Genomic DNA, 25,670 nt, shown 5'->3' with positions numbered 1-25,670 from the left:
AAGGTGAGGTATGAGATGGTGTCAGACCATGAAGAGCATTGTAGGTTGTATTAAAGATTTGGAGGTTCATTATAGGAACACTTAAAAGCCTGTTAAAGTGTTTGGCAATAGGGAGACATGAACAGATTTGCATTCAGAAAAGCGTCTTCTTTTTTTTTTATTTCCAGCTTTTAAGTTCAGGGGTCCATGTGCAGGATGTGCAGGTCTGTTACATAGATAAACATGTGCCGTGGTAGTTTGCTGCACAGGTCATCCAATCACTTAGGTACTAAGCCCAGCATCCATTAGCTATTCTTCCTGATGCTTTCCCTCCTCCCACTCCCCACTTTCCAACAAGCCCCAGTGTGTGTTGTTCCCCCCTTGTGTGTCCATGTGTTCTTATTGTTCAGCTCCCACTTATAAGTGAGAACATGTGGTATTTGGTTTTCTGTTCCTGCATTAGTTTGCTGAGGATAATGGCTTCCAGCTCCATCCACATCCCTGCAAATGACATGATCTCATTACTTTTTATGGCTGCATAGTATTCCATGGTGTATATGTACCACATTTTCTTTATCCAGTCTATCACCGATGGGCTATTAGGTTGATTCCATGTCTTTGTTATTGTGAATACTGCTGCAATGAACATATGTGTGTATCGATAATAGAATGATTTATGTTCCTTTGGGTATATACCCAGTAATGGGATTGCTGGGTCAAATGCTGTTTCTGCCTCTAGGTCTTTGAGGAAACGCCACACTGTCTTCCACAATGGTTGAACTAATTTATACTCCCACCAACAGGGTAAACGCATTCCTTTTTCTCCATAACTTCGCCAGCATCTGTTGGTTTTTTTTTTTTTTTTTTTTTTTTACTTTTGTAGTAGCCACAGAAAAGCCCATTCTAACCAGAAAACAAATAGGAGAGGATAAGAGTAGATGTAAAGAGGCTCTTGAAGAAATAAGAAATGCCGAGGGTACAGGCAGTAGACATGAAGAGAAGTGGAGAAAGTCAAGAGACATGGGAGGCAATGAAACTGGCCAAGCTGGGTCATGAAATTGACGTGGGAGCTTGAGGGAAAGGGTAGGGCTGAAGATGACTCCCTGGTCTTTGAGTTGCAAAACTGAACGGATGCTGGTGCTCCCAACTAGGAAGGGAACACTGAAACTAAACACAAGATACATCACACTCTGCTCCAGACTACATCACACTCTGCTCCAGACATTGCTATGTTAAAACATAAATAATTGGAGTAGACAGATTCATAGTTTCTATTCCTTGCCATACACATTAATTAAGTTAGACCTTCCTGAAAGAAGATGATTTATAAATAAATGAACAAAAAGCATTGTAGTGGAGTGGAGGGCTCTGCCTTTTCACCCCATGAGCTTTTAAGCAAGTTATTTTGTGTTTCTAAACGTCAGTCTCTTCATCTGAAAAATGGAGATCCTTTTCACCATATGAAAATCTCATAAATGTGCATGGAAGTGTTGAGAACATTGTCAAGATTTATTAAAAATGAAAATTATTTCTACTTTTATGAGTTAACCACATAATCACACTTGTTAACCATAACACAGGTTTATTATCAGACTTCAACCTCAGACTAAGAAGTTTTCCTAAGTCACAGCTTAATCTTGAATTAGAGTGAGCCCATGATAATGGGTAGGGCACTGTCTTAAATTCTTGTGCTGGAGGAGGTTACAATCTATTTAAGGAAAATTAGACATATACCCAAGAAACAACTGAAAAATAATACCTGCTCTTTATAATTTAGTGCTTCATTGAGGAACGGGCTAGAAATGCTGCAGTATCAAGAAATGGGAGATGATATTGAAAGCCAGAATTCTAGTGTTTCATGGAAGAGATGGGGCCTGGCCTTGAAGGATGGCTAGGAATTAGATGGGTAAATGAAAGAACACTCTAAATCAGGGGAACAATGTAGACAGTGCAAGGACACATAGGTGTGGGCCTAGGGGAAGCACATGAGTTGCCAATTCAAGCAGAGGGCTCATATCTGGAAGCTATGACAAGATGCTGGTTCATAGAGCTGGGTTAACTTATAGCAAGCATTGAAGCAAGGCAAAGGGGTTTAGATTTGTAGGCAAAATGAACTGTGGTGGGTTTTGAGCTGAGAATATTCTTCCAAGAAAAAAATCGGGACAACAGACAGATTCACATAAGAGGAGGTGGCAAAGGTGTTGTGACAATAACTTCTAAGTGAAATAACAAGTCTGGGCTACAGCTGAGGGAATGAGGCAGATATGACAGAGCATTTCAAAGAAAGAATTGATTAAAACCCAGCCGCTAATTTCTCCTTCTCCATTACATACGTCAAGAGATGACTCTAGAGTTTGAAGCCTAGTAAAATAGTGAGAAGATGTGGGGAGCAAGCTAAAGGTGATTCCAGGAGGGACAATATGGCAAATTTAGTCAAATGATGCTGGATTACATGTGATGGCTAGAGGTACAAATGGAAATGTCCATTTGACAGAGACATGAAGATCTGAGCCCAAGAGAAGATAATGAACTTCGGAGGCATGAACATGGAATAATATGCAATGCTGTAAAACTGCACCTGCCTCCATAAGAGAGTGTTTAAAAAGAGAGAGAGACAGAGGACTCCTAAATTTAATAGCAGAAGGAGCAGAAATGGCCAGCAAGGGGACTGAGAGGATTCAGGCAGAGAGAAGATTCAGAATAACATGGTATCCAGAAGCCAGGTGAGAGGAGATTAACAAGCAGGAAGAGATGGCCTTCAATGACATAAACTGTAGAGAGTAGTGAATTTAAAAGTTTCACAAAATACTGGATTTTTCAATTTGAGAGAATGAGTGACCTTCGAACGAACAGTTTCAGTAAGATACTGGAAATAAATACAGTTTGTCTGGCGCCAGAGCCCATGGGCTTAACCACCATATTACTACTACCTCTTTATTGCTTGCCTAAGAGAGATGGTCTGAGGAGAAATAGGAAGGCAGGAATGTCAGGAGTTATTGAGAGAGACTGAAAAGGAAGAGAGGAAGATGCCAACATCAGTTTCATAGCCCCTACTCTGAATCTGCCTCCTCCTCCTTACTAACCCCAGACCTAAAAATAAGAGGTGGCTCAAATAGCATGGGTTCTTGAATATCACCTTAGACCCAGGGTGAGTCAGTGGAAGGGCAGGTAACTCAAATCCACCGAGAAAGGGAGGAGAGGAGTGGCTGCTGAAAGGCTCAGGTGTGACTTGGCTATTTTAAGTCACAGTTTGAAGATGATCTATTCCCTTCTACTAGCCCTAATGACCTAACTGATACCACCTTCTTTAAAGATTAACTACACTTTGGAAGCCCAAGTGGTTTTAGCCACAGCTTGGAAGCTACTTAATGTCTGCAGGAAGTTCTAAGGAAAGGTGCTGTGCACAAAAAGGGCAACATTGTGAAAGGAATGGGGGAAAGAGATGGGGAGGGGAGGCTATAACACTTTCAGGTAAACAAATTTAGAGAGGACTTTTTTTTTTTTTTTTTGAGATGGAGTCTCACTCTGTTGTCAGGCTGGAGTGCAGTGGTGCGATCTCGGCTCACTGCAACCTCCACCTCCCAGGTTCAAGCGATTCTCCTGCCTCAGCCTCCCCAGTAGTTGGGACTACAGGCGCCACACTATGATGCCCAGCTAATTTTTGTATTTTTAGTAGAGACAGGGTTTCACCATGTTGTCCAGGATGGTCTTGATCTCTGGACCTTGTGATCCACCCGCCTCAGCCTCCCAAAGTGCTGGGATTACAGGTGTGAGCCACCATGCCCGGCCATATTCTTTACTTTAAAAAAGCTTATTGGCTGGGTGCAGTGGTTCATGTCTGTAATCTCAACACTTTGGGAGGTCGAGGCAGGTGGATCACCCGAGGTCATGAGTTCAAGACCAGCCTGGCCAACATGGTGAAACCCCATCTCTACTAAAAATACAAAAATTAGCCGGGCACGGTGGTGCATGCCTGTAATCCCAGTTACTTGGGAGGCTGAGGCATAAGAATCGCTTGAACCTGGGAGGCAGAGATTGCAGTGAGCTGAGATCATGCCATTGCACTCCAGCCTGCATGACAGAGCAAAATGAGACCCTGTCTCAAAAAAATAAAGTGTACAATTCAATGTTTTTAGTCATTACTAAATAAAAAAAAAAAACCCACAGGGTTGTTGAAACCATCACCACAGTGTAATTTTAGAATATTTTGTCCCCCCCAAAAGAAATCCTATACTTATTAGCAGTCACTCCCCACCCCTCACCTCAGCCCTAGGTAACCACTAAGCTACGTTCTGTATTTGCCTGTTCTGGACAGTTCATAGAAATGGAATTATACAATGTGTGTTTGTTTTACAATTGGCTTCCTTCACTTAGCATCAAAGTGTAGTGTGATATATTGTGGAATGTATCAGCTCCTCATTCCTCCTTACAGATGATTAATATTCCATTTTATGGATATACCACATTTTATTTATCTGTTCATCACTTGATAGGTCCTTGGGTTCCTTCCACCTTTTATGCTGCTGTAGACATTCCTGTGCAAGTTTTATGTAGGTGTATGTTTTCACTTTTCTTGGCTATATACCTAGGACTGGAATTGCTGGTAATTATGTTCAACATTTTGAGAAACTGACAACCTTTTATCCACAACAGCTGTACTCTTTTACATTCCCACCAGCAATGTAGAGGATTCTAATTTCCCCATATCCTTACCAGCACTTGTTATTGTTTTTTTGACTGTTGCCATCTTCATGGGTGTGAGGTATCTCATTGTGGTTCTCATTGACATTTCCCTAAAGGCTGATGATGTTGGGCTTCTTATCCTGTGCTTATTGGCCATTTATATATCTTCTTTGGAATATTCTCCGACTTTGTCAAAGATAGGCTAATACAAAGAAATAGGCTAGTGGAGGAAATTTTATGCAAAACATAAAGGAAGGGTCTTGGCTTGCAAGGCAAATAGACACACATTTTGAAATGGGCTGACATCACAGAGTCTGTTGCTCAAACACAGAGGGCCAGGGGCTTCAGCTCTGAAGCTGACACAGAAGTCAAGACGCATGTAGCTGCAACACATACAGCCTCCCATAGCTTAACAACTGTTCATATTTACGGGTAATGATAAGGGTAGGATGATTTTGTGGAGGTTGCAGTAGAGTTTTGAAAGATTTAATTAATGAGAATACAAAGTAATCATGAACCAAGAGATCCTTGCCTTGTCTCAGTTTTGTTAGTGAATCAGTGTGAGACTTAGGTCACTGGACGTCATCGTCATCTTTGGTAGAATGGCATTGTTAGGCTAGATTTTCTAGGCTTAAATATTTTATGTATCTCTTTTGAAGTAAAATATTTCAGGGAAGGATGAAGAGGTTTAAAACATTATGTTCCTTTCAAAGGGCTTTTTCTCATGATGATGATGACAGTGAGGACTTCATATGTAGACAGAGTCATTCTGAAGAAAAGAGCAAAAATGAAGACTCTGTAATGTGTAGTGAAATTTGTTAAAAGGTGTGGAGGTAGTGTGGGGAGAGCTACCTGGGAGACCAGTGAGGGGAACCATACTATTAACAGTAATATTTTAACTACTTAGCAATGGATAGCTATTAAACAAAACTGATGTAACACTTACTACATACTGTAGATGGGGAAGAAATGGTATAACTCCGCAAAAGAAGCAAGAGGAGAGAGTTCAAGGATATGGAAAAATGAGAGATCTTCTCTGGGACCATTTTTCCCCCAACTCCAAGAAGTGGCAGCTGGTGGTGGCCATCATTATAAAGATAAATGATGACACCTGCCGAGGAACTCCACCAAGACACTCGTAGGTCTTGGTAAACAAGAACTAATTAATTTTCACAACACCCTTGTGAGGCAGAAAGTAGCATCTTCCTAGTTTTACTGACAGAGAAGCATCAGCGCATAAACATAAGTGATGTGGCCCCTTCACACAGTGGAGCTGTGACAGGGCTGGGAATAAGAAGTCCTGGCAATTCAACTCCCAAACTCTCATTTTTAACTTGTATTCCAGTTCTTAGTGAAAATGTTTCCTCTTCTTACAAATTAATATTGGATAGTATGTGTATCCTTGTTTGATGGGTACATAATTACTAGATGTAGTTATTCCTAAGAATATAAAATCATCACATCTGAGAAGGGGCCTTAAAAATCATCTCATTTAACTACTTTAGTTACTCACCGTGGACATAGAACCTACTGGTGCAAGCCCTCACTTATCTTTACTCCTGAGGGGCCAACTCCTGTGTTAGTACATTTTTCATGTAGTTTCTTACTGTTTCCCCTTCTTTGAAATGTCAGAGAGTTGCACAGACTGAAAATGTCAGCATTGGAAGTCCCCGTAAATGCTGTCAACTCCAGCAATGCATCTGGCTCCTAAATCTTCCATACAGTTTCTCTAAGTGGTTGCCCACATTGTGATTAAACACAGCCAATGCTCAGAAAGCAACCACCTGCTAAGCAACCCATGCCACCTTTCAGCTGCTGGGAAGCTGTCTGCCCCTTTAACAGCCATCAAATCACCACCCCTCCACAGCTGACACCAGGCCCTGCCCATCTACCCTATAGGACATCTCTTGTAGGGTGTTTTGATCTTCCTGGGCATCTTTATTGCTACCAACTTAATAGTCTTTCAGCAAATGTTTATGAAGCTCCATCTGTAGGTGTCACCAACAATAAAATGATAAATAAGGAAAATAATCTAACAGGAAATTACATATGAATAGGCACTTTTAATACAAGGTGACGTGGGCGTTGGTGAAGTGTGTGTAAGATATTAGAGGAACAAAGAAAGTTTTATTACTTACCTACTATCTAAAAGCACCGAGGATACAAACCAATATTCCCCTAAGGGATACAAAGATATTCTCTGCCCTTCAGAAGCTTACAGTCTAAAAAAATAAAATAAAATAAATATATAAATGTTGACTCCGAGTAATTATGTGCTATGGAAATATGGTATTCCACTATGTTAATTATAAGTTGTTGCTGCAGATAAACAGATATAGCTATAAATAAATTTAGATAAATTTAGTCATTAAAAATAATTTATCAGCAAAACCACTGAGTTACACAACTTGCTGGGGTAGGTGCATTTCCACATTGCTTACTGTGAGAATGGAAGCCCCTGGATACCAATTTCCTGGACCTTTAGAACACCTACTAAGTTTTAGGTGCTGTCCATGAAGTCTACGATGTTGAGCAAAAAGGAATCAACCCTGCCCTCTTCCTTATAACTTACCGTTCAAGGAAGAGACAGACATGTATCAAATACTATGCAAATAAATGTATAACTATAATTGTGACAAATACTATAAGAGGAAAACAACAGTTTGCTATGAGAGAGAATAGCATGGAAGAAACATTTTAAAAGGGGTCAGGAAGAAAAATTCTCTGTGAGGACCTGACATTTCCTCTGAGACCCGAAGGACACACAGAGGTTAACCAGGCAGAAAGAGAGAGAGGAAGGGAGGGAGAGGCAGGAAGAGAGAGAGAGAGAGAGAGAGAGAACATACAGGCAGAAAGGTGGGAACGAGTTTGGTGTGCTCTGGGGCCTGAGGGGAGAAACAGTGCTCCAGAGGCGAGTGACCGTGATGAGAGAGGGAAGCAGAGGCCCAGGTTCAGGCGGATCTCAGGCAGAACCTTGTGGGCCAAGGAGCGGACTAGGGGTTTCGGTAAAATGCGGTAGAAAGTGAGAGGAGTTTATTAGGCAGAGATCACTCTGCTGGGGGAACTTGCCAAAGCTGGGGAGCAAGCAAAATTATGGAGAAACCAGTTTGTACATAGACGCTCAACAGACGTGTAACGGAGTGACCTCTTTATTTCAGAGTGAAGATTTTAGTTCTAGTCTATTTCTTCTCCATTTTCTAAACTTTATAGAAATATTTTCATTTGGAAAATGCAAACTCCTTCCTGTTGTTTGGTGTTTTGTCCTGCCTTAAACAGATATTCCTGAGTCAAATGATTAACGGTCTCTTAATGACAGAACATATATGGATCAATAAACACAAATGGTTTCCTCTAAAAGTCTTTTCATGTTCAACGCACTTGAGCCTCAGGCATTGCTTGGATTTTACTGCCATCTAGTGCCTCTGAAAACACGTGTTGTTGTATTTCTGAGTAAGACACTCCCCAGAACTGTGTGAATGAGCAAATATATTTCTGTCTCTGGAATGGGAGAACCTCTGTTTTAGCTTTACTTATATCGCTTTTATATTGATGTAAAATAAGTCTGGTCTCATTTATTATGCTCTCTCTTTTCTCTGTACAGTTTTCTCTGTCCAATTAGGGAGCAAGTGGGAAGCTGAAATCCAGCCCATGTTCTGTTCCCAAGCCAAATGCAGAGGGGTTGCGGCTGCTCAGGGATAGTCATCTTTTCTGATTTTGCACTTACAAGTTAGCAGCAGCTCTGGTGTCACTCCATGGTACTTCCCACACGAAATCCAAGGCTCACAGCTCCCCTGAGGCTTCCAGTTTTAGGATTCGTTTTCGTTTCTGACTGTCTGTTCTTTACAAGACTCAGAAAGATCACTGGGCCAAAATGTATGATCAAACTATCACTGGTTGGTTGGTTTGGTTTGACTGTAAACAACGTTTTGTATAGAATATTGTAATAATGGCCGGCCAGGCACAGTGGCTCATGCCTGTAATCCCAGCACTTTGGGAGGCTGAGGTGGGCAGATCACTTTAAGTCAGGAGTTCAAGACCAGCCTGGCCAACATGGTGAAACCCTGTCTCTACTAAAATACAAAAATTAACTGGGTGTTGTAGTGCACGCCTATAATCCCAGCTACTCGGGAGGCTGAGGCATGAGAATTGCTTGAACCCAGGAGGCGGAGGCTGCAGTGAGCTGAGATGGCGCCACTGCATTCCAGTCTGGGTGACAGAGCAAGACTCCATCTCAAAAAAAGAAAAGAAGAATATTGCAATAATGAATGTTCTTTTCAGAAAAGAAGTAGGAATGTACATGCTTTTGTGTTACACTTCTCCATGCACTTGTTCAAACATACTGGAACACATTTTCTTTTCCAAGCATCCTTCATTAAAATTCTCATCTTCTTCAAAGGTCCCAAGCCACTCGTTTCCGTTGGCATCAACCAGCTCCTTTTGATAAGCAGCAGACATGGGCAATAGATAATGTCTATATCGGGGATGGCTGCATAGACATGTGCAGTGGCCATGGGAGATGCATCCAGGGAAACTGCGTGTAAGTCGATTTTTTTCTTCCTTCTGTTGAAAGCTCCTGATTCACATTCCATCTAGGAGATTTTTCTGTAACTGGTTTTTGAATCACTCCCATGCTTCCTTAAGTTACACATTTTTTCTGAAATATGATCTTGAGCTAACTGTGAAGTTGATGGATGCTGTATCTTCATTCTTGCTTAGAGATTAGGAACTGAACAATAGCTATCTTGTCAGGAGATGGATGAATTATAATTAACTGTATTTTATTTCCTTCTGTGTTTCTGTGATACACTTGAGCCTTGAAAATAACATTAGAAAAGGTTCAGGAGTTCAGTAAGTTCTGACCAAAACTAATACATCATAATACATATTCACTTAGGTCTGAATATATGTAAGGATATGCACTTGTCGTTGTTTAATTTATATTGCTATGTTGTTTGCCTAAGAAAATATGTAGATGTCTTGTCAATTTACCAGAGGTATTTGATGGACAGGCCTATTATATTACTCTTAGAGAACCTCAGTATATTTGGAATAATTTAAATGAAGGGGTGTGTGTGTGTGTGTGTGTGTGTGTGTGTGTGTGTGTGTGTGTAAAGCATAGAGGCCCATGATATGTGGGCCTCTATGCTTTATTTTTGAGATTATGCTGTTTAATGGGGAAGTATGAATGAAGATGCTTTCCCCATACACCTGGGAAGTCTTTTTTGGCTAATGATTTTAGCCCATACCCAGGACGACCCTTGAGACCCCTGAGCCTCCCAGTCCTATATTCATATTCCCTTCCACCCTAAACAGGGAAGTCAGTCTTTTGGTAAGAAGTGACAGTTATTGCCCAAAGTATTTTCTGCTGTTAGGACCATGGCCCTTGGATCCCTAAGTGGCTCAAACCCTCTGTTAAAAAGACTAATTTTGTAAATTATAAGGACCCACCAGTTTACTTTGGCAGCTCCCATTGTTTATCAGCCATTCAGAGCTGTGTGATATAAGAGATGGGCCTTTAGTAGATTCTTTGAAGTTGCTTCTTTCTCTCCACCTATAACCCTGAATCACTACCTTAGGAAATGTTAGAGTTAGTTAATTCGTAGATTATTTGTAACCTAAAGCACAGTTAAGGAGAGCAGGTGTATTCTGGCAAGCTCTCGGAAAATCAGTAACTTTTCATCATCTTGGACTAGGAAAAGAGTAGTCTTCACTAATTTGAGAACAAGCTTGCAGGGGCTTTGTCTGATGTTGACTTTTCCTCTCTCCTGCTCTGCACCCAGCTGTGATGAACAGTGGGGTGGCCTGTACTGTGATGACCCCGAGACCTCTCTACCAACCCAACTCAAAGACAACTTCAATCGAGCTCCATCCAGTCAGAACTGGCTGACTGTGAACGGAGGGAAATTGAGTACAGTGTGTGGAGCCGTGGCGTCGGGAATGGCTCTCCATTTCAGTGGGGTGAGTGTCTGGCTGCTGGTTATTCATTTCTGCTCCTCTTAAATTCCTTCCAAATAGTTGACTCTCTTCTGAAGTTTAATGGGCAAATCAAGATGCAGACTTAGTTACCCTAAATGTACAACCCTGATCTGAACTTGCAACTTTATACAAATCTTTATACTATAAAGATAACTGTATACTATACTTTATACCAAGTAATTAGAAAATAAATATAGTATAACTTTATGCTGTGCTTTATACTAAGGAATCAGAAAATATTAATCATTCCCAGGATTTTTATACCACAGATCAGTTGAGACTATTTAATTATTCAGGGTAGTGTCAGCACAGGGCATATTTCAGTACATATTAGAATGTGAGTGAATGTTCGTCTTGGAAAAGAGCACTTGTGCAATCTTCCATCTGCATGGAGCCCTTCTAATTGACAACTCCTGAGCTTGCAACAGATTTTGGATTTAAGGAGCCAAAAATCTGGAAAATGAGCTGTGATGGTTCCTGAATTTATTAACAACAATGAATCATTTTTATAGATTATCCAGGAAAGAATAATTATTAGAAATTACTAGACATTTGTATGTGTAGCATATTATGTTGTGAGTGACAGCAGCAAGGTTGGAAACTTTGAGAAATTTTATAGTCACTCTACTTTTCTGCCAAAGGCGACTCTGTTTAAAATACAGTTTCTTTTATACCATGATTAGATAGACAATGTTTTCAAATAACAAATTTACTGCCAGCTGTTTATTTCCTTAGCATGCCCTACCTTAGAGTTTACATTTGTGCCAGTGAAGTGTATTATTTATATTCAACATTTTAGCTCAAGTAACAAGAAGACATATAGCATGTAGGCTTTTTATAACAACACTGACAAAGAATGCAGTGTTCAGGATACTTTTCCTCACTTAGAACTAAAAGTGAGTTTTTCACATATGTTCAACTAAAAAAAAACCATATATCAACATTAAGAAATTAATACAGATGCCATTAAATTCTGCTAAAGTGTAAATTTAAAACATTACAATAATTAGAGATTATCTCTATAATTATAAAATTTCCAGATGTAGCTATTTTTAAATTTCATATTAAAATGTCATCTATTTACAGGCGCGGTGGCTCACGCCTGTAATCCCAGCACTTTGGGAGGCTGAGGTGGGCAGATCACCTGAGGTCAGGAGTTCAAGACCAGCCTGGCCAACATGGTGAAACCCCATCTCCATTAAAAATACAAAAATTAGCCGGGTGTGGTAGCACACACCTGTGGTCCCAGCTTCTCAGGAGGCTGAGGCAAGAGAATCACTTGAACCCAGGAGATGGAGGTTGCAGTGAGCCGAGATTGCACTACTGTACTCCAGCCAGTCTCAAAAAATTAAGTAATAATAATCATAATAAAATAGTCATCTCAACATGCTATCTTCTTAGTGGTTGATTCATTTTAAAAAATCTAATCAGTGTCTGAAAATAACTGGAGATAGTTTAATAAAAATAAAGGACAGTTATCTTAGTTCCAGCTCTCATCTTGCTTATGAAAAAAAAACAGCCAAGGCAACTTGGAAATGTGTCCTGGGCTGCAGTACTCAACCTTGGCCCAAATAAACTTTCATATTAAAAAAAGGAAAAAGAGAAAATCATCTTGGAATACATTGTTCTCTGTAAATAAGTCTTGAATGCTGAAATTTCAAAGTTTAGCAAACATTTGCTGGGTACCTACTGTGTACTAGGCAAAATACTAAGAGCTAGCATAGTAAGAAAGAGGATAAGAAAATCAGTTCTACAATACTATGTGGCTTGTATCACAAAATAAATATTAAAAGAATGGAAATACCAGCACTTTGGGGGGCCGAGGCAGGCAGATCATTTGAGCCCAGGAGTTAAGACCAGCCTGGACAACATGACAAAACCCTGTCTCTACAAAAAATTAGCTAGATATGGAGGCATGCACCTGTAGTCCCAGCCACTTGGGAGGCTGAGGTGGGAGGATCACTTGAACCCAGGAGGTCAAGGCTGCAGTGAGCCGTGATGGTGCCACTGCACTCCAGCCTAGGTGACAGAGCAAGACCCTGTCTCAAAAAAAAAATCCATAGAAAATCTATAATCTGCAATCGAGATTATAACTTTTTTTTTTTTTCATTTCTTTTTCTTAGGGTTGTAGTCGATTATTAGTCACTGTGGATCTAAATCTCACTAATGCTGAGTTCATCCAATTTTACTTCATGTATGGGTGCCTGATTACACCAAACAACCGTAACCAAGGTGTTCTCTTGGAATATTCTGTCAATGGAGGCATTACCTGGAACCTGCTCATGGAGATTTTCTATGACCAGTACAGTAAGCCCGGGTTTGTATTCAATTTGCTATCTAATAACGAGTACGTTGAGCAGAGATTGCTACCGGCAATCAAATCACAGGAGACTGAGGGGGACCTCAGACTTATGCCTCAGTAGAGCATGCCTCTGAGACTGAAATGAAGAAGGGTTTCTGAGCTGGATAAATAGCTGGTTTGGGTTTTTATTTTAAGAACAACTAGTTTTCACATCCCAGAATAAATATTCTACCACAATGCCAGTGGTGACTGAACCCAGTGCAAAAACCCACAGAAATTAACTAGTATATTATAATTAATTTCAGCAATGCTTTGGGAAAATGGAAACAGAAAAATAAATATTTATTTATATAGTGTTCACTCCATTTTCAGAGAATTTTGGACTGGAAAGCAAAGAAACACAATAAAATGTAAATATCTTTAAGAAGCCTAGAGATTATTTTTAAACTCCTTGTTTAAAAACCTTGAATAAACACAACATATGGGTCATTTTAAAAAAATTACTGAAGGGCCAAAAGCAATGAATATGACCAATTAGAAATGTCAAAGAGTTGTTAAGAAGGAAAATAGCATATTCAGTAAAGTAGGAGGAGGAAGAGGGTAAGAAAAGAGAAGACAGAAAGAATGAGAAAGAGAGAGAGAAAGGCAGGGTCCAGGGGGAGGCTGAAGAGAAGAGGAAATAAATATAGCCTAGAAAGGAAACACATGCTGGGCATGGTGGCTCACACCTGTAATCCCAGTACTTTGGGAAGCCAAGGCAGGAGGATCACTTGAAGCCAGGAGTTTAAGACCAGCCTGGGCAGCAAAGCAAGACATTTTACCAAAAAAAAACAAAAAACAAAACAAAAAAAAACTTAAATTACTGGGTGTGGTAGCATGTGCCTGTAGTCCGAGCTACTCAGGAGACTGAGGCAGGAGGATTGCTTGAGTTCAGGAGTTTGAGGCTGCAGTAAGCTATGATTGTGGCACTACACTCTAGCCTGGGTGACAGAGTAAGACCCCATCTTTAAAAAAAAAAAAAAAAAAGGAAACATAGATAATCCTTTAATGCCTTTAATGCATGGCAAGCCAGATATGGGCTAAAATTTGAGTAAAATAAAAAGAATCTTGTAAATGATAATTTAAATTCAATATATCAGTTAAGAATAGGTTCAGTCAATGGCAAGAAACACAAAATAACTTAAGTTTTTCTCTCTCTCTCCTATGTAAATTACATCCCAAAAAAAAGTACTCCAGGACTGCTATAGTGGCTCCACAAGCACCAGTGACCCAGGTTCCTCCTGTCTTATTGTTCTGCCCCACTCAGCATGTGACTTTCATCCCATGGTCCAAAAGGGCCACTAGTTCCCCAACTTTACAGTCCATAGGAAGGAGGTTGGGGCGATAAGTGTGTGCTTTCTCTTCAAGGACATTTCCTAACAGCTGCACATACTTCTTTTCATATTCCATTAGCTATTGAGTTTAGCCACATAGCCACACCCAGATACAAGGAAGGCTGGACATGCTGTCTTTATTCTGGGCAACCAGTCACTTGGATAAAAAGGCTCCTATTGGGAAGGAAGAAAGGGAGAATGGCCATTGAGGAAATACCAGCAGTTTTTGCCACAAGCAAAACTTTTAAATCTTCCACTTGCATTAAAGTTGGACGCCAGTAAAGGAATCCAACTAGAAGCTAAGTGGTACAGAGTAGCCTGTGCTCAACTTTTAGTAGGAGATAACAGACAAGCCAAGTAAAGTGTTTCCTTGGTCTTGATGGAGGAATTTATAAAGACCTCAAGTATGAGTTCCTGAACACTTAAGCAGCATAACATGCAAGGAAAAGAGAGTTATGTTTCTATAGGGTAAAAGCATAACTGTCTAATCTACTTTAGTTCTCTGAAGGGGAAACAAATTGACTGAGGTAGGAACAGTGGTCATAATTTATTTAGACTCTCAAGTAGCCTTAGGTAAATTTCCATTCCAGAGATTTTTAAAATGTGGTCAAAGATTTATGAGAGAAAATAAAAACTAATTTAGAAGTAGGAAAGAAAAAATAGAAATAAAAGATCATTGCTCTGGGTGAAGAAGTGTGATTGTGTATCCCTCCAGAAACTGACAGATTTCAGATAGTATGTAAACATGCCAAACCAATAGAGGTAAATTTTAGGAACATCTCACAAGATAAGCATACCAAAAAAAAAGGTGCAGGGAAGACAAATGAGCTTCAAAATTGACATGAATGAGGAAATAGACTTTGGAAAAGACTCTGCGTAAAGGGTGATGTCTCCCAGCTGCCAGTACCCGCACAGGTGAGGGTCTAAGATTCATACTTTCTAGTCTATACTGTTCTTCCATAAGACTAAGATCCATTAAGCTATCATGGCCCAAAGGGTGCACAGAATGATGGCATAATAGAAAAAAAGTATTTAAAATTCAAGTTGTATAAATCCAACTAAAAGCATCCTACCTGTGAATGAATCTTGGTTGGCCTCCATCTGGAATACTACCTACTGTTCTGGCCACTCTACCTCAAGGAAGACAGAAAAAAAAAAAAAAAGGAAAAATAAAATAAACAAGGAGATACTATATAAACAAAATTAATATAATGAAACCTCTTTAATGTGAAAGACAAGAACTAAAACTGTCACTGAAGCTCTCAGTTTAAAGGGCTTCATGGGATGAACTTGGACTAGTTGTCTTGCCTTGGAGCTCTGCAAACACTAAGAGGCGTCCCTTGAGGTTAAAGGGAGGTAGATTAGCATAGATTAAAAAAATAAGATGATACTGGCTGGGCATGGTGGCTCATGCCTGTAATCCCAGCACTTTGGGAGGCCGAGGTGGGTGGATCACCCAAGGTCAGGAGTTCGAAACCAACCTGGCCAACATGGTGAAACCCCGTCTCTACTAAAAATACAAAAATTATCCAGGTGTGTTGGCATGCGTGCCTGTAATCCCAGCTACTCGGGAGGCTGAGGCAGGAGAATTGATGAACCCAGGAAGCAGAGGTTGCAGTGAGCTGAGATTGCACCATTGTACTCCAGCCTGGGCAACAGAGTGAGGTCTCTGTCTCAAAAAAAAAAAAAGATACTTTGTGAGGAGCATGGTAAATCTAAGGACATTATCTTCCCCAACAGATTTTATGAGTTATGAATATAAATTCAAGAGGTTGATATATTCCTGGGTTTTCATGTATAATTGTGATTAAGGGGCATTTTAGACCTTATTTCTAGCTAATTCAGTTTCCTGTTGGAGCATGGAGCCACATTTTTCCATGTCTGTCCCTGGTGAGTGAGACAGGGATAGATAGCATGCTGGGCTTGCTAGCCTATGATTCTCACATGACATTTTCTATGAATATATACAATTTTAAATATTTTCAACAAAGCATATAAACAAAGTCAGTGTCTGCACCATAGACAACTGATAATGGACCTGGTATCCTCAGGCTGAGAGCTCAAATGTCCTCCCACAATCCAGTGTCCATACCCCAAGTCACTTGCCAGCACTCATGGAAACAGTGAAAACAAGGTGCCAGGGAAGGAAGCAGAAGAAGCCAAGCACTAGGTGACAGAAAAAAGTCAGCATTGGCTTATGTCTACCAAGGTGCATATACTCTAGGCCTACAGATACCCACCAGGTATGCAGAAAACTGTGCAGTCCCTCTAAAGCCTGCCCACAGACAGAACCAACTGGGAGTTCCAGGATACTGGAATCTGTTCACATTCTATTTCCCCCAATTTAGTGACTACTGAGACTTCATAAAATTAAGCCAGTTAATCGTGGTTTTTGAAAATTATTTTAGCTTATGTCCTTTCCTCACCTACCATGTGACATACAGTATCTTATGGCTGGTTATAAATCTTTTACTCACAGGAGATATTTGACAAGGGTTCTTCCCCACACCCTCCCCCATCATTTTCCTATAGATTTGTGAATATCCTTCTCCCTCCTGATGCTAAAGAGATTGCCACTCGTTTCCGCTGGTGGCAGCCAAGACATGACGGCCTGGATCAGAACGACTGGGCCATTGACAATGTCCTCATCTCAGGCTCTGCTGACCAAAGGACCGTTATGCTGGACACCTTCAGCAGCGCCCCAGTGCCCCAGCACGAGCGCTCCCCTGCAGATGCTGGCCCTGTCGGGAGGATCGCCTTTGACATGTTTATGGAAGACAAGACTTCAGGTAAATTATGCACAGTGCTAAATAGCCCAGTGGAAATGCAGTGGTTTGGATTTGGGTCTTTTCAAAAGAGCAAAATGTGGAACCTTTTCAGATGTTCCAGTGGTGTAGAAACACTGAAAAGGGTGTCATCCTTTTGTTCCTCTCAGCCTTCCTGGTTGACATTTTAGCTAAATCTTTTCTTTCATTCAAGCCAGCTAGTGTGTTTTTATATACAGCAATCTATAATTTTATTAACAGGATTTTCTTTTCTTAGAAAATTTTCAGTGTTTCCTGTTTTCTATTTTGGGTAGAAAGCCAAAGATTTCTACCCAAATCTTCTACCCAACAAATGACATTTCCCAGTCATTTGTTTTAGTATCTGAAGACAAATATTTTGTTTTGCTACAGGGCAGACACATTTGTAATGGCATTTCCTGTCTTAGGTCATGTCCCAGGTCTTGCTTGTTACCCTTCATTCCCTATAGGGGTATTCAATGATACTGGTGAAGCAGGAAGGACCTCTTTGTACTCCTCTCTTTTTTTTTAAGACAGTTTCATTCTTGTTGCCTAGGCTGGAGTGCAATGGCACAATCCTGGCTCACTGCAACCTCCGCCTCCCAAGTGCAAGCAATTCTCCTGCCTCAGCCTCCAGAGTAGCTGGGATTACAGGCATGAACCACCATGCCCAGCTAATTTTGTAATTTTAGTAGAGATGGGGTTTCCCCATGTTGGCCAGGCTGGTCTTGAACTCCCAACCTCAGGTGATCTGCCCACTTTGGCCTCCCAAAGTGCTGAGATTACAGGCGTGAGCCACTGCGCCCGGCCTATCCTCCTCTCATTTTTAATGTCTTGTTTTCATTTCATGACACTATTCTGGTCATCTTTATAAAAAGTGGTGACTTGTATTAAGTATGTATCTTTGCCATGCTACATATTTGTTATACTACATGAAACATGGTGTCTTCAGATAAAGCAGTGATATTCATTATATATCCTATACTAACATGTATCTAAACAGTAAAGATCGATATACTATTATGCCAGTATTGATTCAGACAGTGGAACTCTGTCACACCCAGCTCAGCCCCTAGCATCTTGCATGGAAAAGACAGTCTGGTTCATTTTTATAATAATAAGACTGATAAGAATCTTCCAGAAGAACAGCATGTCCTGGAAAAAAAATTGAAACTTGAGGAATTTAAAAAATTTTAATTTTCGTTAATATTTTATTGTAAAAGTATACATGTTCAAAATGTGAAACTGAGAAAATACAGAAAATCATAAGGATGAAAATAAAAATCATCCAGGGGATAACCATTGTCAATATTTTGGCATATATTCTTAGAGAACTTTAGTGCATTTACATAACCATATTTTTAACAAAATTATAGTCTTAAATTATATATATTTCATAGCTTCGTTTTGTTTAGAATTAAATCCTTATTTCCTCATGTCCTTAGATACCTTTGAATATAAAATTTTTGTAGCTATATACTCAATAATAATACTGGATATTTAGGTTAATTTCATTAATACATTTATTAGTATATCATGTGGCATAACGTAACAGCAAATATTTACTTTGAAACACCCTTGTTTAAAAAAAAAACTTGTAAATAGAAAAAGCTGAAAATGTCCCTCACCACTACTAAGTGTTATATTCTAAGGTTGTTGAAATTTGCTTACATAGATATGGTTCAGAACTTTGCTTCACTACTCATTTATTTTTTTTCCTGTATAATGGTTTACATAAGTGAGTTTACAATCAGAGAATAATTTAAACACTGCTTCCATATGAATAAAAGCAAGCACAGACTAGTTATTCTAGTACCTAAAATGCTGATTTGATTTTATGTTTAATTAGCAATATACAATTGAAGGAACAAATTTTCTGGCTCCTATCTGTCTTGCAAAAATGGAGTTCCTAGAAACTGTAACGTACACATCCAGAAGTAGTTTCTAATACTGCAGGAGAGACAGGTGAGTTAGTTAAGCAATGCAAGCCCTCTTTCATCAGGATTGCAGAGTTCTAGCATAAAATGAAGTATGTACCCCAGAATAAACTGACTCAGAGTATTCTTACTGGAATTCAAATTTCTGTGCACTTTGACTCTTGAGTCGTGTATCTGTGATGTAGGACTAAATGTGGCTCCAAATCCCTCACAATAAAAAAAACAGATAATGGTATTGCAGTCACTATTTGAATTCCAGAGATAAGCTGCTTGTTGTGCAGGCATATATGCTCAGACAAAATAAAAAAGACACAATATGGGAGAAGGCTAAATTATAGTTATTTGGTCTTTTCTCTGGATCCTCTGAAGCATCAACTGTGCTGCTTCCACAGTGGCTCCAAGCCTCCAGCTGCACCTGTTCAGCTTCCCTGAAAATGCTGGGACTAGCCAGAAAACTTTTAGAAAAGAATTGGACCTATAAAATCAAAGCATATTGTGAATGAGATGCAACATATATTATGGATATGTTTATTTTCTAACTTTTCTAGGACAAAATTAATGTAAAATCACCTCTTCCAGAAGAGAAAAGGAACTGTGAGGTTGCGGAGGAAGGGTTAACAGAGAAAGAGACAGAGGATCAACACATAAGATGTACTCTGCATTAATCAACTCATGATCTTACTACTTAGGTTTTCTTTAGACTCCTCCAAAACTATTCCTTCAGTAGTATTTTGCTGAGTACATTTCCTCAAAGTGTTAACTGTTAATCAGGTTTAGAAGAGGAGTCAAGACTTATTAAAAGAAATATCTATCCAGAATACTTGAATATCCATACCTAAATAATCAAATATTAAGAACATTACCAAGGTAAATTTATAACAGTATTATCTTTGAATCCTAATTTCTTAAATAATCTCTTTAATAAGATTTTATTTTACTTTTGGCCAAATTAAACATGGCTTCACATTATAGGACTTAAAATTAGCCTTTATAACAAGTTTGTTATAAACTCATTTCTTAAACTCAAAAATCATTTGTTTATCTAATTAAATAGGGTGGTTGCCAGGATCTGGAGAAAGGGGAAATGAGGAATACTTTTTCAGGAGCTATAAAGTTTCTGTCATGCAAAAGAAATAAGTTCTAGAGATCTGCTGTACGACATAGTGTCTATGGTTGACAGGATGATATTGTGCACTGAAAATATGTTAAGAGGATATGTCTCATTAGGTGTTCTAAACAGCAACCCCCCCAACAAAAAATAAAAACCACACACACAAAAGAACACAAGGAAATTTTTGGAAGTGATGGATCGATTTGGTGCCCTGCTTGTGGTGATAGTATCATGGGTTGTGCATATTTCCGAAGTCATCAAATGTATATTTCATTTTTTAAAACAAATTTTTTAGAGACAGGGTCTCACTCTGCTGCCCAGGCTGGAGTGCAGTGGCACAATCACAAATCACTACAGCCCTGAACTCCTGGACTCAAGCAGCCTCCTGAGTAGCTGAGACTATGGGCAAGCACCACCACTCCAGCTAATTTTTTTTTTTAACAGTCAGGATCTCACTATGTTGCCCAGGCTGGCTTCAAGCGATCCTCCCACTTCAGCCTTTCAGTGTGCTGGGATTACAGGCATGAGCCACCATACCCAGCCAAGATGTATATTTTAAATGTGTGTAATTTTTGTATATCAATTATTGTCTTGATAAAGCTATAAAAAATTCATTACAAGATTTTTAGTTACCCAGATAATACTTTAAGAATTTGAGTAGAAGTAGTTAACTCTCTTCCCTATCCTGTGTAAAACAAAACAAACAAAAAAAATGACCATCCCAGTGCAATTGTGTTTCTTCATGATTCGTTCCTAATAAACAAGACACTGTAAATAAAATTTTTAAAATTAAAAAAAATTATCTCTACTTCTTTATATGCTACCTAAAAAGTTAAATATCTGCCAAAAAATAGTTATTTCCTTTCGATTTTCATTTATAATATGTACAATATACTTTTTTTCATGTGTAGACTAATATCTATGGTTGTGTGTGAACTAATATCAGACAAAGGGCATATATCTCAATCCTCCTAGTATTTATGTTCCTGAAACAATGTATTTACATTAGTGTTTTGTCTATAGAGTGTATATAATATGAGCAGTTTCTACTTAAAATAATTCTATGTCTTGCTTAAAGTGAAAATTTGCTTCAAGTATTTTTGTCACAAATTTGCCATAAAATTTTGTTTTTTGTTTTAAGTGAATGAGCACTGGCTATTCCATGATGATTGTACAGTAGAAAGATTCTGTGACTCCCCTGATGGTGTGATGCTCTGTGGCAGTCATGATGGACGAGAGGTGTATGCAGTGACCCATGACCTGACTCCCACTGAAGGCTGGATTATGCAATTCAAGGTGAAATGTTATGATCTTTGATTAAATAAACAACCATACATTAGCAATATAACAAATCAAAAATATCAGAGAAAAGATGATCTAATATTTCATTGACTTAGTATATACTTTGAAAAGTAAAATTTACTATTAAACTAATGTACAACTTTATATATTGCTTAATGATTAAAAGTATTTTATTTCTGAACTATTTCAAGTTCAAACTTTTTTTAATCTTTTTTATTATACTGTAAGTTTTGGGATACATGTGCAGAACATGCAAGTTTGTTACATAGGTATACATGTGGCATGGTGGTTTGCTGCACCCATCAAACCGTCATCTACATTAGGTATTTCTCCTAATGCTATCCCTCCCCCACTCCCCAACAGGCCCCAGTGTGTGATGTTCCCCTCCCTGTGGCGATGTGTTCTCATTGTTCAACTCCCACCTATGAGTGAGAACATGTGGTGTTTGGTTTTCTGTTCTTGTGTTAGTTTGCTGAGAATGATGGTTTCCAGCTTCATCCATGTCCCTGCAAAGGACATGAACTCATCTTTTTTATGGTTGTATAGTATTCCATGGTATATATGTGCCACATTTTCTTTATCCAGTCTAACATTGATGGGCATTTGGGTTGGTTCCAAGTCTTTGCTATTGTGAACAGTGCCACAGTAAACATACGTGTGCATGTGTCTTTATAGCAGCATGATTTATAATCCTTTGGGTATATACCCATTAATGGGATGGCTGGGTCAAATGGTATTTCTAGTTCTAGATCCTTGAGGAATTGCCACACTGTCTTCCACAATGGTTGCACTACTTTACACTCCCACCAACAGTGTAAAAGCATTCCTATTTCTCCATAGCCTCTCTAGCATCTGTTGTTTGCTGACTTTTTAATGATCGCCATTCTAACTGGTGTGAGATGGTATCTCAATGTGGTTTTGATTTGCATTTCTCTAATGACCAGTGATGATGAGCATTTTTTCATGTTTGTTGGCCACATAAATGTCTTCTTTTGAGAAGTGTCTGTTCATATCCTTCTCCCACTTTTTGATGGTTTTTTTTTCTTGTAAATTTCTTTAAGGTCTTTGTAGATTCTGGATATTAGCCCTTTGTCAGATGGATAGATTGCAAATTTTTCTCCCATTCTGTAGTTTGCCTATTCACTCTAATAGTTTCTTTTGCTGTGCAGAAGCTCTTTAGTTTAATTAGATCCCATTGGTCTATTTTGGCTTTTGTTGCCATTGCTTTTGGTGTTTTAGTCATGAAGTCTTTGCCCATGCTTATGTCCTGAATGGTATTGCCTGGGTTTTCTTCTAGAGTTTTTATGGTTTTAGGTCTTAACATTTAAGTCTTTAATCCATCTTGAGTTAATTTTTGAATAAGGTGTAAGGAAGCGGTCCAGTTTCAGTTTTCTGCATATGACTAGCCAGTTTTCCCAACACCATTTATTAAATAGGGAATCCTTTCCCCATTGCTTGTCTTTGTCAGGTTTGTCAAAGATCAGATGGTTGTAGATGTGTGGTGTTATTTCTGAGGCCTCTGTTCTGTTCTATTGTTCTATATAACTGTTTTGGTACCAGTACCGTGCTGTTTTTGTTACTGTTGCCTTATAGTATACTTTGAAGTCAGGTAGCATCATGCCTCCAGGTTTGTTCTTTCTGCTTAGGATTGTCTTGGCTATGCAGGCTCTTTTTTGGTTCCATGTGAGATTTAAAGTAGTTTTTCCAGTTCTGTGAAGAAAGTCAATAGTAGCTTGATGGGGATAGCATTGAATCTATAAATTACTTCGGGCAGTATGGCCATTTTCACGATATTGATTCTTCCTAACCATGAGCATAGAATGTTTTTCCATTTGTTTGCATCCTCTCTTATTTCCTTGAGCAGTGGTTTGTAGCTCTCCTTGAAGAGGTCCTTCACATCCCTTGTAAGTTGTATTATTCCTAAGTATTTTGTTCTCTTTGTAGCAATTGTGAATGGGAGTTCACTCATGATTTGACTCTGTTTGTCTGTTATTGGTGTACAGAAATGCTTGTGATTTTTGCACATTGATTTTGTATCCTGAGACTTTGCTGAAGTTGCTTATCAGCTTAAAGAGATTTTGGGCTGAGACAATGGGATTTTCTAAATAGACAATCATGTCATCTGCAAACAGAGACAATTTGACTGCCTCTTTTCCTAACTGAATACCCTTTATTTCTTTCTCTTGCCTGATTGCCCTGGCCAGAACTTCCAATACTGTGTTGAATAGGAGAGAGAGCTAAGAGAGGGCATCCTTGTCTTGTGCCTGTTTTCAAGGGAATACTTCCAGTTTTTGCCCATTCAGTATGATATTGGCTGTGGATTTGTCATAAATAGCTCTTATTATTTTGAGATATGTTCCATCAATACCTAGTTATTGAGTTTTTAACATGAAGGGCTATTTTGTCAAAGGCCTTCTCTGCATCTATTGAGATAATCATGGCATTTTTGTCATTGGTTCTGTTTATGTGATGGATTACGTTTATTGATTTGTGTATGCTGAACCAGCCTTGTATCCCAGGGATGAAGCCAACTTGATCTTGGTTGGATTTGGTTTGCCAGTATTTATCAAGGATTTTCACATCAATATTCATCAGGGATGTTGGCCTGAAATTTTCTTTTTTTGTGGTGTCTCTGCCAGGTTTTGGTAGCAGGATGATTCTGGCCTCATAAAATGAGTTAGGGGGGATTCCCTCTTTTTCTGTTGTTTGGAATAGTTTCAGAAGGAATGGTACCAGCTCTTCTTTGTACCTCTGGTAGAATACGGCTGTGAATCCACCTGGTCCTGGGCTTTTCTTGGTTAGTAAGCTATTAATTACTGCCTCAATTTCAGAACTTGTTATTGGTCTGTTCAGGGATTCAACTTCTTCCTGGTTTAGTCTTGGGAGAGTGTATGTGTCGAGGAATTTATCCATTTCTTCTAGATTTTCTAGTTTATTTGCATAGAGGTGTTTATAGTATTCTCTGATGGTAGTTTGTATTTCTGTGGAATCTGTGGTGATATCCCTTTTATCATTTTTTATTGCGTCTATTTGATTCTTCTCCCTTTTCTTCTTTTTTTTTTTTTTTTTTGAGACGGAGTCTTGCTCTGTCGCCCAGGCTGGAGTGCAGTGGCGCGATCTCGGCTCACTGCAAGCTCCGCCTCCCGGGTTCACGCCATTCTCCTGCCTCAGCCTCTCCGAGTAGCTGGGACTACAGGCGCCCGCCACCACGCCCGGCTAATTTTTTGTATTTTTGGTAGAGACGGGGTTTCACCGTGGTCTCGATCTCCTGACCTCGTGATCCGCCCGCCTCGGCCTCCCAAAGTGCTGGGATTACAAGCGTGAGCCACCCTTTTCTTCTTTATTCGTCTCACTAGTGGTCCATCTATTTTGTTGATCTTTTCAAAAAAAACAGCTCCTGGATTCATTGATTTTTTTGAAGGGTTTTTTGTCTCTATCTCCTTCAGTTCTGCTCTGATCTTAGTTATTTCTTGTCTTCTGCTAGCTTTTGAATGTGTTTGCTCTTGCTTCTCTAGTTCTTTTAATTGTGATGTTAGGGTTTCAATTTTAGATCTTTCCTGCTTTCTCTTGTGGGCATTTAGTGCTATGAATTTCTCTCTACACACTGCTTTAAATGTGTCCCAGAGATTCTGGTATGTTGTTTCTTTGTTCTCATTGGTTTCAGAGAACATCTTTATTTCTGCCTTCAATTCGTTATTTACCCAGTAGTCATTCAGGAGCAGATTGTTCAGTTTCCATGTAGTTGTGTGGATTTGAGTTTCTTAATCCTAAGTTCTAATTTGATTGCACTGTGGTCTGAGAGACAGTTTGTTATGATTTCTGTTCTTTTGCATTTGCTGAGGAGTGTTTTACTTCCAATTATGTGGTCAATTTTGGAATAAGTGTGATGTGGTGCTAAGAAGAATGTATATTCTGTTGATTTGAGGTGGAGAATTCTGCAGATGTCTATTAGGTCCGCTTGGTCCAGAGGTAATATCCTTGTTAATGTTCTGTCTCGTTGATCTAATATTGACAGTGGGGTGTTAAAATCTCCCATTATTATGGTGTGAGAGTCTAAGTCTCTTTGTAGGTCTCTAAGAAGTTGCTTTATGAATCTGGGTCCTACTGTATTGGGTGCATATATATTTAGAACAGCTAGCTCTTCTTGTTGCGTTGATCCCTTTACCATTATGTAATGCCAGTCTCTGTCTCTTTTGAACTTGGTTGGTTTAAAGTCTGTTTTAT

At 39.2% G+C, this 25,670-nt stretch overlaps 1 protein-coding gene across 4 annotated transcripts in view; it reads left to right on the top strand.

The window, feature by feature from the left end:
• RELN (reelin) overlaps nucleotides 1-25,670 on the top strand; it is a 543,089-nt gene that overhangs the window by 480,900 nt on the left and 36,519 nt on the right. For all 4 annotated transcript variants that reach the window (XM_058425556.1, XM_032761303.2, XM_032761302.2 and 1 more), the window contains exons 47-51: nucleotides 9,059-9,199; nucleotides 10,443-10,620; nucleotides 12,762-12,955; nucleotides 16,846-17,102; nucleotides 21,286-21,440. In XM_058425556.1, coding sequence (XP_058281539.1) covers nucleotides 9,059-9,199; nucleotides 10,443-10,620; nucleotides 12,762-12,955; nucleotides 16,846-17,102; nucleotides 21,286-21,440 — 925 coding nt within the window. The remainder of the gene's footprint in view (nucleotides 1-9,058; nucleotides 9,200-10,442; nucleotides 10,621-12,761; nucleotides 12,956-16,845; nucleotides 17,103-21,285; nucleotides 21,441-25,670) is intronic.

The sequence above is a fragment of the Hylobates moloch genome, unplaced genomic scaffold (genome assembly GCF_009828535.3).
Source record: "Hylobates moloch isolate HMO894 unplaced genomic scaffold, HMol_V3 SCAFFOLD_1, whole genome shotgun sequence".
Lineage (NCBI taxonomy): Eukaryota > Metazoa > Chordata > Mammalia > Primates > Hylobatidae > Hylobates > Hylobates moloch.
Note: the sequence above shows the minus strand (reverse complement) of the source record. Positions and strands in the feature narration are given on the sequence as shown.